This window comes from Hippocampus guttulatus, chromosome 8 (genome assembly GCF_054856545.1).
Source record: "Hippocampus guttulatus isolate MCC_2025c chromosome 8, RoL_Hgut_1.0, whole genome shotgun sequence".
NCBI classification, from domain to species: Eukaryota; Metazoa; Chordata; class Actinopteri; order Syngnathiformes; family Syngnathidae; genus Hippocampus; species Hippocampus guttulatus.
This window is the reverse complement of record NC_141268.1, coordinates 11,542,118-11,560,904: the sequence shown is the minus strand read 5'-3', so window position 1 is coordinate 11,560,904 and position 18,787 is coordinate 11,542,118. Positions and strand designations below refer to the sequence as shown.

General features: G+C 40.5%; 1 protein-coding gene across 1 annotated transcript in view; it reads left to right on the top strand.

Moving 5' to 3' along the window:
* The window catches only part of pparg (peroxisome proliferator-activated receptor gamma), a 34,378-nt gene extending 18,173 nt beyond the window's left edge, over window positions 1-16,205 (top strand). Inside the window, exons 2-9 of the mRNA XM_086118916.1 lie at window positions 5,213-5,503; window positions 5,761-5,927; window positions 7,074-7,212; window positions 9,300-9,499; window positions 11,360-11,477; window positions 11,685-11,869; window positions 12,185-12,428; window positions 14,578-16,205. Coding sequence (XP_085975042.1) covers window positions 5,218-5,503; window positions 5,761-5,927; window positions 7,074-7,212; window positions 9,300-9,499; window positions 11,360-11,477; window positions 11,685-11,869; window positions 12,185-12,428; window positions 14,578-14,825 — 1,587 coding nt within the window. The 5' untranslated portion in view covers window positions 5,213-5,217 and the 3' untranslated portion in view covers window positions 14,826-16,205. The remainder of the gene's footprint in view (window positions 1-5,212; window positions 5,504-5,760; window positions 5,928-7,073; window positions 7,213-9,299; window positions 9,500-11,359; window positions 11,478-11,684; window positions 11,870-12,184; window positions 12,429-14,577) is intronic.
* Window positions 16,206-18,787: the final 2,582 nt, after the last annotated feature.

Genomic DNA, 18,787 nt, shown 5'->3' with positions numbered 1-18,787 from the left:
CTTTGTAAAAAAAAAAGTTGGCATATTTATTATATGTAATGTTTCAGATCATCAAACCATTTTTTTTCACAAACAGAACGAGTAAGCATGAAATTCAGTTTCTAAATCATGATTTTATTTATTAAGGGAAAAATCTAAACTGCCCCTATGTGAAAAAGTAATCAAGCATTTGCAATACTGTCATATTAGAGGATGTTTGAGCATGAACTGCTGATTTAATGTCATACCACAGTATCTCAAATCGACTTATGTCCAGACTTTGACTTGGCCACTCCTAAACTTGCATTTTCATCCATCCATCCATTTTCCGATCGGCTTTATCCTCACGAGGCTCACGGGTGTGCTGGAGCCTTTCCCAGCTGTCTTCGTATGCGGGGTACACCCTGAACCGGTTGCCAGCCAGTCGCAGGGCACACAACAACCATGACCACTCACAGTCGCACTGAGGGTCAATTTAGAGTGTTCAGTTATCCTACCGTGCATGTTTTTAGAATGTGATAGGAAACCGGAGTACCAAGAGAAAATCCATATAGGCACGGGGAGAACGTGTACATTCCGCACTGGAAGGCTAGGGCCTGGAATTAAATCCATGACCTCTACGCTGTGAGATGGACGTGCTAAACAGTCATCTAGCATGCCCCCAAGTTTATATATATATTGCATTGTAAACAACAGCTAACTGTTTCCTGATGAATACTTTTGCGATGTTCTGCAATTTAACACTATTACATGTAATAGGGCTTAGTAGAGCAAAGGAATTCATTTGATTGTCTGTTGTGCACCTCTCCACTTAATAGATCTAAGCATTGTTTTTGATAGGTGAGGCAATAAAGGCAGCGTTGAATGCTACAAGACCGGTTCTTCTTCTTTTTTTGTCTCTCTTGCATAATATACATACATCAGGCTTCAGTGTTGACTTCTCTCATGCGTGTTTATATTGTCCCTTCCATTGTTGAATGGAGAGTATGTGTGGGAGGCATTTATGCCCTTTCTTAATGCATGGCTTACAACATCGACAGTAGCGATTGTCCACACCTACACTCACACACAGAGGGAATTTATCAACGTCAAAAATCAGACCTGTTCTGTCTCTAATCTTTTTTCTAGATCTGTGGGTTTGCTTTACTTTTGTGAAATCCTGACAAACAAAGAGTTGACAAACATAACACCAAGGTGTTGTTGTTTTTGCGCCTGCCATCTTAAAAGATCAGTTATGCTTTTAGTGACGGGTTTATTTTTCAAAATCAGGATCGATTTTGAGCTACGAAATCAGAGAAACCCGAGCAGCTCGCTGTCATTTTTTTATTAACTTATTGATGGATCCATCTCCATATCAAAATCTAATGATCTTTTCCGTTGTAAAATTTCCTAAAAATCGGCCAAGTCATTTTTGCGAAGCTGTCTGGATTAAAGGCGAAACTTCTTCAACAACCAAGATGTCTTCAGTTGTTTTTTGCTAATTACCACGAATTGGGTGACTGAGAATATATAGAAACATAGTCTTTGCTACACTCGGCTAAAAAACAAACAATTGGCAATAGAATTAATGGGGACCTCTGTTTTTGACGAAATGTCCTTTTATACGCTGGTGGAGTAACCCTAGTTTGTATTTTATTCAGCCATCCAACCATCCATTATCCGAATAGCGGGCATGCCTCTCCTAGCTGTCTTTGGGCAGTAGGTGGGGTACACCCGGAACTGATTGCCAGCCAATCGCAGGGCACACCTGGGCATCACAATCACACCTAGGGACAATTTAGAGTGTTCCATTAGCCCGCCATGCCTTTTTTGGAATGTGGGAGTAAACCAGAGTACCCGGAGAAAACCCACACAGGCACGGGGAGAACATCCAAACTCAACCGCTGCACTGTTAGGCCATACCATACTATACTATACTATACTATACTATACTATACTATACTATACTATACTGCAAGGCCAATTGGAATTCAATTATGGCGGCACGGGCACCCGCAGTGGCTCCTCTTGTTGTCTGGTTGAGAGGGAAAATATTTCATCTGTGCTGTATGTTGCAAATACAGCGCATTTGACAATAAAGTTGTACTTGACTTGACTTGATTAATTGTTCAACCCAACTCACTAGGCCACACCCCTTAAGGACACAGCAATACTTCAGTATTTACAGTAATTAATGACACAATATAAGACCCGTATGTTTCTTTAAATTCTCTCATATTATGTTTTTACAAGAATATATTTCTTTATTAAAAACACAACAAGAAAATGGTGGTGTTTTTTATTTTTTCTCAGGGGCTGTAACAGAATAGTTGCATACCCGTTTATTCCAGTGGGGGGAAACTGGAAGGATTTAAACTTGTAAGTCAAGGTATCACCGAAGTTGTGGCAGTTGAATTGACTGTTGGCCATTTTGTGATGTGATGTAATGACTGAGACAAAGTCCTCCTACATGCTGCCTGGTGCACTCGTTCTGACATGTGGCAAGCCAAGACATGGCGCAACACACTCAAACTTTGGAGTCACGCCCATGCTCCGACAAACACACGCGCGCACACACACACACACACGCACACCACACACACACACACACACACACACAAATCACGTTTCATCTTTTATACTGTCTTGACAGCATGTTTGCTCACATAGCTCGCCGACGCGTGCACGTTTCATTCATTCGCTTCTTCATGCTGTCACAGACTCGTAAACAGAAAGGTTGGTGTTTTGATTGCGACGTTATTAATGAGGTTCTCAGGCTGCACTGTGATTCTTTTGACTTCTTCCTCATCTCTGGGCTCCCCCCCCCCCCCCTCCACCACCACCACCACCACACCCACCCCCTCTCCAACCATGCCGCATTTGCAACCTTCGGACGTGTCTATTTTCAATCCGGATCTGGGTGACAGCTCAAAAATGGAAAAAATATCTAGGTTTGTTTAGCTAAAAATAGTTGGCATTTTGTCCCAGAAGTAGCCTCTGAAGTGGTGGAAGCCACAAGTTCCACACAAACACCAAGCTGCAACAATGGCACAGTGATGTGAATTCTAAGTAGACCCAACCTTGTTGCTGCATTCCAAAGCAGTAAAAAGGAAACAATAAGGTAATTGACAAAGGATGATGTTTTTTTTTCCAGCCCTCCGCTGTGGGATCCATTTTTATAGCACTACTACCTCTGTTGTCTTATTTTAGTTGTCGCATAATTCACCTCATTCATTGTTTTTTAGGGGCCATTCAAGCATTTGTTTATCGGAAGTTTATTTTCAGACTGTAGGTACTCAGCACTTATTGATTATTTATAACCTTTCACTACAGTATTTGACATTCTCAGAGTTGTGCAAAACACAAGAAAAAGCCACCGTGGACTGACAATGCGTTTTTCCTTGTATACTGGAATGAAGGAAGTCATTTGTACAGACACTTATCGTCAATTGTTGATGAAATGTTGAATTTTTAAAATGTTCCTCCTAGTAAGAATTGTTGCAAAATTTCAGAAAGAAATAGAACCCAATGTGGACACACTTCTCTGGACATAGCATAAAACTACACTTGACTGAGTTGGTGCTGAATGGAATGAGGCTTCCAGAGCTTGGGAAGTTTATCACATCCATGAACTGTACATACGTTTGGAGGACATTTTCAACATGGTTTACATTTCTTAAAAAGAAGTTGTCTGAAGTTTATTGTGTGTTTGCTTGTGCATTTGAATGTGCTCAATGATGTGTTTGGGCATTTAATTAGATTTTTTTAGGTACAGATTTAAGTGCGGCAACATAACACACTTTATTTCTAAATTTGTGGTTTTAGTGCTACAGTTAGTTTGTATATATCAATTTGTAGATATTTAGTTCTGCGCCTCTGTGTGGCTACCTTCCTATTCCATTTTTAGGTTCCACCTAACAATTTGGTCCAGCATTCAATTGTAAATTTGGGGTAAACATTGGATTAAGATATCGATTGTATACCACAAATATTGTTGAAATTGAATGGAGTGAGGTTTAAGATGGTCAACTTAGCGTTTCATGACATTTCTATTTAGGAATTGTATTTACCTTTCGGAGAGGTTTGAAAAAAATTTTTTTGTAACAGGTAATTTTTGTATACAGTACTTGATTTGTCTAGTTTCCGTTAGCATTTATTGTAAAGTCGCTTTTCAATTTTTCTGTTCTACCTAACACGGTGTTTAATTGTAAATTTTGACGATATTTTGGTAAAAGATTTAACCAACTGCTTCCTTTAAAAACATGAAACAGACTCGGCAAAATTGAATGGAGTGAGGATTGCGGAGATGACCAAGTTAGCCTTTTACAGAATTTGTCTTCCTAAGACCTAGGTGGAATTGCACAAGCCAGATTGTCTGCCTCTCTGTTAAACTGTTAAAGTATTTTTCAGCAGCTTTAATGGCCTTACTTTTTTTGTTACAGTAAATTTTAGCTCTGAGCCTAATGGGTGGCTGCCCCACCGTTCACAAAGTATCCAACATTTCTTCTAAAGTAAACTCCAAATCTTTATGGGAAAAAAAACAGTTTTTCTCCCAGTGGCCACTGCCTTTATTTAAGTTGTGTGTTGTTCTTTTCAGGCAGGCGTTTTCACAACAGATAGAAAAATAGACAAAATGAGTGACTTATTGCACAGGTCACAGTCACAAACCAGACACACATACATACAAACTTACACACACATGCACGGAAGCACACACACGCACACACACGCACACACGCACACACGCACGCACGCCTGCTGCTGGTTGTGTGTTCTTTGCTTGGGCAATTTCTGAGCGAGCCACCCAAACATCAACAGGAGAAAGACAGGCACGTTATGAGCAGAGTTCGTCTTGTTCCGACTGTGTCCCAATCTAACTCCCTGTTGGACAGATAACGGGTAGAGTGCAGGGATGAACCCGAGGACGGAGGGGGCTTTTAATTACCGGTACTCTGTAATTGTATGTATGCACGTTCTTTTATTTTTTTTCCCGTGACATAAAACATGAATCATTTGCATGACATGCATGTGAGCGGGTCCACATCTTCCAGTATACTTCCTCCTTATTTTCTTATCTCACCACCAGCCGCCCACTCTCCCCACGGTCATTCTTTCTTCCGTGTTTTACATTCTTTTTTGCTGTTTTTCTTTGATGCAAGGACACATGCGGTAAACACGGAAATGTTGTATCAGCGAAAACGTCAACGATCCCGTTTCTCTCTCTCTCTCTCTCTCTCTCTCTCTCTCTCCACAGCAGACATGGTGGACACTCAGCAGCTCCTAGCCTGGCCGGTGGGTTTCAGTCTGAGCGCCGCCGATCTGCCCGAGCTGGATGACAGCTCTCACTCGCTGGAGATGAAGCACCTGACCACATTGGATTTCGCCTCCATCTCGTCCTCGTCCTCCTCCCTGTCGCCTTCGATCATGTCCTCCATGTCCTCCGTCGGCATGGCCTATGACACCAGTCCGCCGCAGGGTGACGAACACCTCACTAATCTGGACTACACCAATATGCACAGCTACAGGACTCATGCAGACCTACACAGTAAGTTTTAACTGATTTCTGATTTGTACAGACCAGTGGAGTCATTTGCGTTACGCTCTATCATTTCTATATGTGCGAGGCATTTTTTCAACAAATTGTCAAAAAATGTTGTACATGCCCTCATCACCAGTGTAGGTTTCTCTCTGCTTGTAACCCTGACCAGGATTAGCAGGAGAAAATGGATGTTGAATCTGTATTAGGTTGGCCGTTCTTTTGAGACCAAGTTGAAGTGGAACATCCAAATTTCTCGCCGACAGATTCCATCAAACTTGAGCCAGAATCGCCTCCGCAACACACTGACAGTCCGGCCTTCTCCAAGCTCCAGGACGATGCGTCGACAACTGCGCTCAACATCGAATGTCGCGTGTGTGGAGATAAAGCCTCCGGCTTTCACTATGGCGTCCACGCCTGTGAGGGATGTAAGGTAGGAGAGACAGACAGAATGAAGAAAAGAGTCGAAAACCGTATTTTTTCCCCAAGATTTGAAGTTTTTGACTTCAGATGTTTTTTTTAATTATTCTTTTTTTTAATGAATATTCATTTAATATTTATTTTTGTCCATTTATATATTCAAAGAAAGTAGCTCTCAAATAGTATTGCTTTTATTAATATCTGTTAATTAATTCAAATTTATATTATATACATTTTTGTATTTAATTTCAATTAAGATTGCCGATGGTGTTGTGGTATATTTGCCTAAATTTGGTGCAGGTACTGTGGGTTCACTTCCCATTTAAATGATGGTGTGAATGTAAATGTGAGTGATTGTCTGTCTTCATGGTGGGCCTGTGAATGCCTGGCGACCAATCAAGGGTGTATTTTGCCAAGCACCCAAAGTCATCCAGTATCGTCTTTCATCTCCCCGTGTATCTCAACAAGATCCTGTGGTGGAGAAAATGTGGGAATCTATGCCTTAGTCATTTCATGACCTGACACACTTTACTGTGAAAGTGTGGGTTACGTATCTCTGCCCTTGTGGTCATTGTCAGATGAAACACATGAAATAAATGTGATTGATCTGGGTACGTCTGTGTTTTTTCATCCATGAGACATATATTTTTCCGTTGCTCTTACCGCAGTACAGCTAACCTAGCAGACTGTTTTGTATTATATAGTTTCAATATAAAATAATCGGATCCAAGTATTGTTTGTTGCGTTCCGAGGCATAGTCTAAGGAAGAGTCATTGTTCTGAAGTCTCGGGGTGGGGGGGGGGGGGGGGTGAAGGAGGGGACTCGCACAGATGTGGAGGTCAGCCAAGGAGGCAAACACTTTAATTGTTTTAAAATACAAAACATTCTTTAATAAGGCGGGGTTTCGGGCCCCCTTTTACTTCCTCCGCCTTTAAATAACGCATGTTATTGCTGCCTGGAAGAATGAGGATGCCGTTTGATTGCAATATGGACCACCAGAAAGTATCATGATGGGTGGCATATTTCCTAAAATATAGTAGTGAAAAGTAAATATCTCCCTCAATTTACCAGAAGGAAATGGGCAGTAACTGTAAATTACTCTCTTCATAGACATTATTGTTTACACATTTAGGAGTCAGTAATTCTTTGTTTCTTGCAGGGTTTCTTCAGGCGCACCATCAGGTTAAAGCTGGTGTACGATCACTGCGACCTCCACTGTCGCATTCACAAGAAGTCCCGCAACAAATGTCAGTACTGTCGCTTTCAGAAGTGCCTGAACGTTGGCATGTCACACAATGGTAAGACGACAATCATCATGAGTTACTAAAACATAACGATAAGATGACACTAATAATGGCGCTTGAGATTTGAGTTGAACAACTCATTAGCTTCTATTCACGTTAGCTTTTATTGCTTTCTTAGCTTGATTTAACTCAACTATAACACTAGTTAGCTTCTATTTCCGTCACCTCGGAACTTCTCAAAAGTAGATTCAAGTTAAGCATAACTTCAGTTATTTTATATTCAAGTTAATTTTTTTCTTCACTAAGCTTTTATTTAGCTCGAATATACACCACTTAGTTTCCATTCCAGTTAACCCAGACCTTCCTTAGCTTTCATGCAAGTTCATTATATTTTTGTTAGCTTCTTTTCCACTTAGCTATGGCATTACATAGCTTTTATTCAAGTTGATTATATTATTAATTAGCTTCTTTTCCACATAGCTAGGACATTAGGCCTGATCAAGGCTCAAAACAACTCTAATTAGTTTTTATGCGTGTTAGTTAGATCATAATTTAGTGAAGAGTAAGATTAGACCACAACTGCCATTAGCTACTATTTTAGTTCGTTAGACCAACAGTAGTTAAATTTTATTCCAACAATAGCTTCTTTTACAGTTAGCTAAGACCTTACATATCATACATTCAAGTGAACTACAACTGTCGTTTCTATTCCAGTGAGCTAGGATCCCCGTTACTGCAACGAGTAGGACAATGTCAAGTAACCTGTATTCCAGTTAACTAGGCCTACTTAGCCCCGATTCAAATTAATCACAATTTTGGTTACCCTCTATTTCAGAGAGCTGGGATTGGGAATCTGATGGATTATCTGTAACTCCGAATAGCTTCAGTTTTGCTCGTTAGCCACTGAGCTTTATTTATGTATTTTTATTTAGTTGTCACAAATCCAATTAGCTGCATTTGCTCATATTTTTTTAAAAATTTACTTCTGATATGCAATCACCACTAATATCACACCCCCATGTGCTACTTGCTCTGTGTGCATATGTGTATTTTTATTTTGATTTATTCTAATGTGATGTAATTGTCAGTAATTGACATGTAGGTTGCATAAACCTTCATTGATTTGCTTTGTCACTGTTGTGGGCTCATTGCCCAGGTGCTTGATCCGCTCCCAAAAAAGTGGGGGGGCGGGGTCGTTGATTTATATGACTACGGTGAGCGTTCACCTCCCAGTCACATGAAACTGCTCGGAATCGGTTTAATGACATTTCATTGTCGTACTAAATATGCATTGAGACCAGACTTTTAATTTCAATCCATCAATTTTCTATACCTCATTTGGGTATGTCTTTTGGGTGAAAGAAGTTGGACAATTTATTTCCACATCTTCGATGAACCCAACATATAACATTGAATTTTAACTTGCATTGGTGGAAAAATACGCCACACTTCCAGTCCTAAATATATGCACCACCATGTAATCTCTGTGTACATAGAAAATGCAAAACAATCTGACACTGAGATATGTTTCGTAACATGACATTTGCATTATGTTTGCTGCCAGAAGTTTATCACCATTCATTAATGACACTTACGACATTTCTCTTGCCTGCATGTGAAAAATCCTTATTGTGTAAACATTGGCAGGGAAAGACAAGAAATAGGTTGTGTCATTCATTACTGGGAGCTTGTTATTTTTCGGTCAAAATACAGTACATTGCCGTTGCCATGGATTTCGCACTCTCTAAACTTGTTTAAAAAATCCAGTTGCAGTTAGCAACAGGAAACTTGAACGGTATGTAAAGAATCATGTACCAATGCAGTAAAATAGGTCGAAGTCCATCATTTTGGGAATAGTTTTCCATGTGGTGCTTCGAAAACAAACTACTCACATATTTTCCAGTTACAAACATATTCAACCTTAATTTGTGAAGCTTTTTTGCCTAAATTCTGGGATGATTTCAAGGATTTACTACAAGGCACAGCGAGAGCGTGTTCATCGTTGCTTGCGGTTTTCATTCAATTTAAAATTCTCAACTCAACTGTATAATGTTGTAATCTGTATCTGTCTGGCTGGCTTTTAACATGTTCCTGTGTTGTTGTTGTTGTTGTTTTTTTTCTTTGCTGGTATCATTTCACAGCTATTCGTTTTGGCCGGATGCCCCAGGCGGAGAAGGAGAAACTGCTCGCGGAGTTCTCGTCAGACATGGAGCACATTCACCCGGAGGCGGCTGATCTTAGGGCCTTGGCCAAACATTTGTACGAAGCCTATCTCAAGTACTTCCCCCTTACCAAAGCCAAGGCCAGGGCCATCCTCTCTGGCAAGACCGGAGACAATGTGGTAAGCAGCGCTCTCAGTGTTTGCTACTTTTCTTTTACAGTAAAACCTCAAAGTCCCAAACAATCTGAATACTTCTGATATGACAGGATCTTGAAAAATAATCCCACTGAGATCAATTGCATTGGGAATGGCAAGTTCCAGAGTCCATTGAACCAATGTTTTAAGTCACATTTGAACAAAGTCCTCACAAAAAGTTAGTGGAAAAAAAGTGTAAAAAGTGAAATTTCTCGATGATCCTAAAGTATTTCCTGGTGAACTTAATTTGACCTTCTCTCAACTTTTACATCGACATCTACAGCTGTTCAATGTTTGAGCACTTTTGTAGAACTTGCTGTTCTCAAAAACAAGCTGAATGGCAAAATTCAAAAACAGGTGTTTAATCCATGAATCAACTACTGGCTCAGTTACGATTTGTATTTAGTCCTCTTCTTGATATTGTGAGACCAAGACGATGCCTCATAAATAATCAAGAGAACCTCGCCATTGAGAAGGTCAACATAGGATGTTCTCAGAGGAAAGTAGCCACTAAGTTTAGTGTCACATCATCATGATGAGTGTCTTAATACAGACTTTTGTGTCGTAGTCCTGACAATTGTGAATTCACACATAGTCACTTTGATTGAAATATTTAATTTTGGGGCTTAGTAGCAGAGAGCCAAGAACAGCAGAAGGATTATCTAAAATTTGTCTCTGCCAAGTCGGCAAGGTTCAAGGCTTGTCGGTTAGCTTGTTATGACTGTTCATGACAGTGATAGCCGCCAAATGCCTCGGAATCATGTTTGTTGCCAGGGAGTCTCGCTGTGCTTATTCCACAAAACACGGTTCAACCAAGAGTGCCAAACTCAAAGCACCCCTGAAGTCGCAGGCCGAACACGATAAACCACTTGGACAGATTATCTCAACATTTTAGAAATTTTTAATCGAAACAAACCCGAAAACTGTAGTATTCCGAATTGAATCAACTTAAATGACTTGGGCCATTTTTGCTCTGACAAAAAATGTCTCTGAATTTCATCTACAAATTATTAACAAATTTTAGACTGACAAAAAAAAATCGGATTGGCATAGAATCGGTCTCGGCCGATCCTCTAGGCTGAAATATTGGTATCGTATCGGATATGAAAAAGTGGTATAGACCCATCCCCAATTATTACCATTATATAAGACAAATGAGCTATATTCGAATTTATTTTCATGACCTTTTGAATTGTTTTTGTGTCTTTATCGTTGCAATATTACTTGGTCAAAACCGGGAAAGGATTTGGACAATGTTCATAAGTAAGTAGAAAATGTCTGAATTTAGTTGGAAGAGCATATGAATGTTTTGATAAATGTGATCTGCATCCACAATATTAAACCCCGTTTTACAGATTCCAGTTGTATCGTTTTCACCCTGAAAATAAAACCAGAGTACTCCTCCTCGCTGCCATCGTTCAGGTTTCTGTGCTACTTATATGAGCAAATGCTCTTGGTTGGGCCACACTGGCTGAATGTCAGCGCTTGTTAACTTGGAGCCGCTCAGTCGCGTCACAGGTAGCACAACATCAAAACAAAAGACTGGGTGCAGGAGAAGTGTCTGCTCCATTCTGTGGCATCCCGTAGCCGCACTTAAAGTTGTAGTTAATGAGTAGTGAGTGTCACACAAAGGCAGTCTGCTAAATTACCACTTTGATGCATCGATCTGCAGCTCATCTCAAGCAACGTAAGCAAAATCACATTTGTGTAAGTGACAGATACGATAAACAGTAGAGATGACCGTTATTCGCTCAAGCCGGATATAATTGTGTGTTCATGTCATCAGGTCATCTGTAAATCTGCTTCTCACTCAAACATTCATCTTTACTCTCTCATGTCTCGCAGCCTTTTGTCATCCATGACATGAAGTCTCTAATGGAGGGAGAGCAGTTTATCAACTGCAGGCAAATGCCCATTCAAGAGCACCAGCAGCAGACGCCCGCCCCTTCCGCCACAAATGGAGGTGACTTGCCACACACCGGCCACAGCACCCCCACTTTGAAGATTGCATCTATCATAGCAAAGTGACAAAAAGGAAATACAACAAAACAAATAACATTGAAAGGAAAGCATATAGATGGCATTGAAAAACAATACTACGGTATTCCTTTGGGGAATGCCTGAAAATTACTTTGAAACCTATACCCAAACCTGTCGTTATCATTCACAGGTGCTCTTCTGGGGTCGGAGTTCAGCTTTTTGGGAATGACGAGTGTCACAGACCACGGAACGACCAACGCCGTCGAGCTGCGTTTCTTCCACAGCTGCCAGTCCCGCTCAGCTGAGGCTGTGAGGGAAGTGACAGAGTTTGCCAAAAGCATCCCGGGGTTCGTCGACCTGGATCTCAATGATCAAGTGAGATGCAAACCTTCCTCTGGTATTTATTTGGTGTCTTTTTATATCTATTTGGGCCCCTCAGCTGCAGGAGTATCCAGCAGCATACATAATATTTTTGCGATATAAAATGCTGCTGACTACTCTTGCTACTGTTCACAGTTCTCTCTATACAATGTGGTACTTTTCTGCTGGTGTTTATTTAATTGCCAACTGCTTGTATCTTGACTATTGATACAAATTTTTATGACATACAAAACGTTGCGGCTGGAATGTCTCCAATGCGGGGCTAACACAAGCATCTTATTGGATTCTATTCTATTCTGTTCCTCCCAGGTGACGTTGCTCAAGTACGGTGTGATAGAGGTTCTCATTATCATGATGGCGCCCCTTATGAACAAAGATGGCACCCTGATCTCTTATGGCCAAATCTTCATGACGCGCGAGTTCCTCAAGAGTCTTCGGAAGCCCTTTTGCCACCTGCTGGAGCCCAAGTTTGAGTTCTCCGTCAAGTTCAACACGTTAGAGCTGGACGACAGCGACATGGCGCTATTCCTGGCCGTCATTATTCTCAGCGGAGGTGAGAGCGCTCGGGATGTAAAAGTGCAAGTGGAAGTCCTCCTACATGTTGAATTCATGAAAAAAAAATAAGATGCAATGATTCAAGAGTCTAAAGTTTCTTATGACATTCACTTAAAAACGGTGTGTTGAATATACAAAATTTTATTTGGTCATGTGACTGCACCCAATAGAGTCATCTGGATTTCGATAATTTTTTAAGTAGATTTATACCGGTAGTCTAAAAAAGGATCTGGATCGAGATGATTTTATTTCGTAAATAAAATTGAGTACATTCAACACGCCATTTTTTCAGTGTTGTATAAGCATTTTGGGGTTTGATATTTTGAGGCTTTTTTGTCATTTTTTTTCCCCCTGAGGTTGTAAAATTGCATGTTGGGCCTGATCAAATGCTTTTGCGTGTTGCGTGTGGCCTTATGAGAGTCTCTGTAGTCTCAAATATTTACAGAAGGGTCAGGAATAAGCAATTCTAGTCATCAAACAGTGGAACTCTTTCGTCACATTTTTGATAGTAGTAAAATTTTGTTTAGTTGATAGATATGTGGCCAGATGGCAACATGTCCAGTCACTGCATTATTGCGTATGTATTATTTTTGGGGCGTGAAAAGTAATGCAATTAAAACAGCTGAGATTCAACAGGGCACAAACATCATAAATTATGGTGAACAGTTCTTTGGCTTGGACATTTGTAGGGCAAATCCAAATGATTTTGTGTAATGGTGCTGATTAGCGTTGTGTTAAAGGTTAGTCCTTGAACTCGATAAGAAGGCAAATCCGACATTTAAATTGCTTATTAACTTAAATGGCTGTGATTAGCGCCAGCCATGAAGATAAATGGATTATTCAAAAAATAATCTGGTCATTTCTTTCATATAGACCAGTTATCCTTAGTTACTTTTATGGTCCGGTGCCCCAATTGTTCATCATAATTGACATTTGCATGCCGTTTACAAAAATAAATAAATACTGCACTTTAAATGTAACAATGTTTTCCAGTTAGTTTTATTCAGTTTTTCGTGGTAACTTCCATTGTAGACAACAGAAATAATCCACATAGAGAAAATAAAAAGTGATCTCACTTGGTCAGGCACTGATGGATCTGCAGCATGCAGGTCATATCAATGATGCAATGATCGCTCTCATAAGGTAGTCACGATAACCTCCGCTGTGCAAAATAACTACCGGTAGATATAATCTTAGGAGTCAAAAACCAGTTCGCTACACACTCAGTCGCATGTTCGTGTCTAACAGTGAACACGATTGCTCCTCGCTCCATTTTTTCATGATAAACAGCATTTTACATAATATAAATATTCAATGATTCAAAATAATCCACACAGTCAAAAAAAACAAAGTCCATTGCAACCTCAATGACATGTACGTGCCTGACAATTTACGTGTCTATGATAACCACCACTGAGCATGATATGGAATATGGAAAAATAATCCACAATCATAAAAGCACTGCACGGTGCATCACACAGGCAAGTAAAATGTACGGTTCCTCTTGCTAGTTATCCATGATAACTGCCACCTTGCATAATATTAAAAAAACAAAAAACACATAGACAAAAAAAAAGAACCACATGCTCCATGACATATGTTTGACAATTAATGTGCCTATCGCCAGTTATTCATGATAACCGCCACCATACACAATAGAAATAAATAAAAGACTTGAAATCATCGACAGTCAAAAAAAAGTGAACATCACGCTTTGTCACATAAAATTGTCTCGTAAACAACCCAAGACTCTTCTTTTAAAAAGACTGGATTATTCCTGCTTTAAACAAAGCCTGTTTATGTCATATAATTGCTATTTTTTTCCTCCTCCTTCCCATTTTACGTTGGATTTAATGTTTCAAGGAAAAAGCCATGTAAAGTTTATCCTGTAATGCGCTAAACGCAGGTCTCCTGCAAACTACTAACTTTGGGTCGCGCCCTAAGATGATAGCACTGGGAGTAGTTCATGTTAATTTATGTACTGCATATGTCAATGTTATGGCAGTATGTGCTATTTTTATGTACATTAGGGGCCAGGGAGGAATTACATATTTAGCTGACAACGTAGAACCTAAGCAACGTTGCTTTCTGTACTGATTTCCAACCCCCCCGTGACCGTCGGTCTGTCTCGCTGTACTGTCCCCCAGACCGCCCGGGCCTGTTGAACGTCAAGCCCATCGAGCAGCTCCAGGAGACGGTGCTGCACTCGCTGGAACTGCAGCTCAAAGTCAGCCACCCGGACTCCCTGCAGCTGTTTGCCAAACTACTCCAGAAGATGACCGACCTGCGACAGATCGTCACCGATCACGTGCACCTCATCCAGCTGCTCAAAAAGACCGAGGTGGATATGTTGCTGCACCCGCTGCTGCAAGAGATCATGAAGGACTTGTATTAGAAATGAGACCACAGCGGACAGGCGAGGAGGTTGCAACAAGTGGCAATTGAGAAAGAGACGTGGAGGAATGGGAAGGACTGTTCACGCCTCGTCTAGACTGTGTACAGTCATCCCTCCCATGGTTCCGGCTTGCAAAACCACAGTGTGCAGTTCGGATTCTGACCCGAGAGAGTTCTGATTGGCATGTTGGGCAGACTTGCGCCTGAAAGGGCAAATGTAACTGTGAACGCCACGCAACGTGTTTGTTTGTGTGCGGCTTATCTACGTGCTTTCACGCACACACGCAAAGCATGAGAATGTCCAGGATGTTCAGCGATGTCACGGGATCAAATACATAACTCACCTGTTCCCATTCCCACCAAGGCAATCTGAAAGGTGCCATCTTGTCAGCTTCATCTAAACGACGAGACAATCAGATTGGTTGCTGTCGCATATTTTCTGTGTCGGCTGTCAAGGAACAATCAAGATGAACGTGGCACTATTGTGCCTTTGCGCTGTACAATAAGTACTAAGTATTAAGTATTAAGCACAGAGTACAGTGGAACCTTCATGTTTGCTCTCATTTCAAAACCATCATTTTATAGTGAAAAAAACTCAAGTACCTGTCTCTAAAAATCTGTTTTATATTATGAAATATGTTTATAATGACCTCTATGATCACACTCTACAGTATTGTACGATATAAAAGCATACAGTAGTAACATCATCAAATTGAATATAAAGCGTTAAACAGTATTTACATCCCAATTTCATACTTGGCCACCAGGGGCAAGAAAATACATACAGTGGTGCTTTGCGATACAAGTGACTCAACTCACAAGTTTTTCACACGGCGACACACAAGCTTGGCATGCGCCGAACATTTTTCAGAAGATGCAGCCGAGATTAGAGGGGCTGGCGGAGTGATTTCAAAGTGCTAACTAAAAGTAATCGACCAGCCAGTGGGGAAAGCTGCCCTGTTACTTCCTGGGTGGCTGATACATAAGCTCTTCCAAATTTGGGCAAGGTTGCACCGGGTGCTGTTGTCTGCGCATTCTGCCTCGTGGCGAACTCCAAGAAAACTAAGTGCAATGTGAAATGGCCTTTTAGGTTGAACTGGAGTCCCATGAGTTTTGCACAAGATGACCGCTTGAACTCTTTTGTTTGACATTTGGGGTGTCAACTTTGGAGGTTCCACTGTACATTTGTATAAAACAGATTGTGAGTACTTCCAATTGGTTATTATCTTTGTACGGATGCAGTTGTTTGTTCTAATTATTTTGACTCACTTGTCAATGCAGCAGTGCCTTATCAATCGATTGTTGTGATGTTTTCTTGAAAATAGAAACACAGATAAAGGGATCTGATTGGTCACTGTAAATAAATCAAGATATTTTCTAACTTCTGCACGTGCGTCTCCTGTGGAACATTGCAAAAGAGGAGAAAAAAAACATTTCCATAGAGAGCTTCTCTAAGAGCTTCAAATCTTGGAAGTGTGTTTTACGGCGGTGACATCAGCGCCGCTGAGCAAATGCACCCCCCCCCCCCACACACACACACACACACCCTGTCAGTGTGATTGCAACACTCCTTTTTTTTGTGGAGTTCAAAACTACATTCAGGTGTTTACGTAATCACCCCCCTTTTGTTCTGCTGGTTTTAATGCGTCATCTGAAGAGGTGAGGTGCTTGTGTTTGAGGTGGATCACATGAATGCTGTCAGGGTTATACTGAGGACGTTCACATTAAGCTGTGAGGTCATTCCAACAAGACCACACACCAATGAGTTGGCACAGACCCTTATCATTATACATACTGTATATATTTTAAACCATGTTCCATTAAAATACTATATTAAAATGTCCTCAACACACTGTCATACAAGTGTACTGCTCTTAAGTGAGGTGAGTCTACTCTTTTCATCCATTCTTTTAAATCTTTGTAACTCTCATACCAAATACAAGGAGAAGGGTAGAGGCCCTAAAATTGGACTGTGAGGAATCCCATAAGAGAAAATAAAGATAAATTACAATAAAAGGACTCACTTAGATGACGTGTGATGAAAGAAAGACACATTGTATCTGTGCATTACACTGTTTAAAATGTTGATATCAAACAAATTTAAAAGGTGGCCAACCCGGATTTAGAAATCCTATATGTAAATGAATTACTGTAAAATAAAATTCACAACGCATCAGAGGAATAGTATGAAAGAAGTCAAATTATCCACTGTTTGATGTGTGATGAAAAGCGAGTCAACTTCTTGCATCCCACCTTTGAACAAACCTTTGGTTAAATAAGACAAAATGAAACTAATATACTGTACCACTCACCAAACCACTCACACTTTATAATGTGTGATAAACATGTACATAAGGACTTTGAGTCAACATCTTACATCCCCCTTTTATCATACATTAAATATTGTTAAATAAGACAAAGTAATAGAAAGTAAATGACTCACCCTTTGACGTGAGATGGAAGGAAGGTGAGCCGACTACTTCCTGATGTTGCAATACTTTCCATTTCCTGTTTTGTACTCATCACCGCATTTTCCCACCTTTCATCATTTTATTAAGCTACAGTAAACGACAAGGTCAAAATATATTGTAGAGGTCAAATAAATACCTCTTTCGTGTCGGCTCTCATTGGATTACATTTGTGGGAATGAAGACTGAAGAATTCCATCGCCCTCCTGTTTGACGCTCATGTTATTCCCAAGTGCCGATGTTTGATGTGTGTCATTTTGTGCCAAACAGTAGTTTTCCTTTTTTTTTTTTCCGGAGGAGCGCTTTCAAGCTGTCACATGGGAGAGAAGATGGCGGCGTGAGAAAGCAGCACAGAGGAAAATAACCCTTTGGAATTGGCAGGAGAGGACGGGGGATTCACGCTCGGGGGGCCGGATGGTCCTCTTGGATGGAGGAGGATGATGATGGTGATGGTGGTGGTGGTTCTATAAATGCGTCGACTCAGCATATCCTCACTTTGTTACAACTCGGTCTCTACTGACCGAGCGCTGCCAAGATTCCTGAAGGGCAATGTGCCAAATCATCTCCGCGCCATGCATCTCCGTCCCGCTCCAAAGATAGAGTGGAAGATTTAGCCCAGGAAGTTCCGTCAGAAAGAAAAGGCAGCATTTTGCTTTAACCCAGCCTTTTGTTTTAGTGTCAAAAAGGAATTCCACTCCTTTGTTTTACAAGTCTCATTCCTGAAATAATACACCTGCCACCGGGCCTCTGAACACAGTTTCTTTTGGCCTTTGCATGGAAACCCACAGGAATTCCTCCAAGCCTCTTTATGGTTTAATACAACCACCAAGATAACAAGTAAAAAAACAAAACAAAACACACAAGTCAAAGTGTCTCAACTTTGTGTGTGAGTACTCTTGGGTAACTGGTGTGTGTTAACAGCCATAAAATCATAAAAAGAGGAACTAAATACTGCTCAGTGAACCCCAATTTATCGCAGGAGTAACGTTCCAGACCCTCCCACACATAAGAAAAAAAAATACTGGCCCATTTTGCAACATTTTATCTCATACATGTATAACAAGAATGTGACCACTGGTTAGTCAGACTATATAAACGTCATGTTTTGATTTCCTTCAGCAGAGAATCAGAACTGGTAGGTCACGGTTCTGTCATCTTTTTTACCTTCCTCAATGAACAAGCAAGTAAATCGCCTGTTTGTAATAAACATATGACAAACCTAAATAATATACGTCTCTCCACGATTTTCGCACTTTGGTTTGAAAATGTATTTTCTTGTTTCGCTGTTTTTGCTTTTCTACAGAATCAAAACTGGCAGCCTGCTAACTCCTAAACGTACAAGCAAACAAAAAAATATTGTGCACCTCGATTTTGCCATTTGATTGTATTTCTACATCTAGCTAACTGAGTCACCACAAAATAAAAAATACGTTACGGTCTGTTGACGTCATCATCCATGAACCAGAAAGTAAGCTCACTAACAGACAGCGGAGCT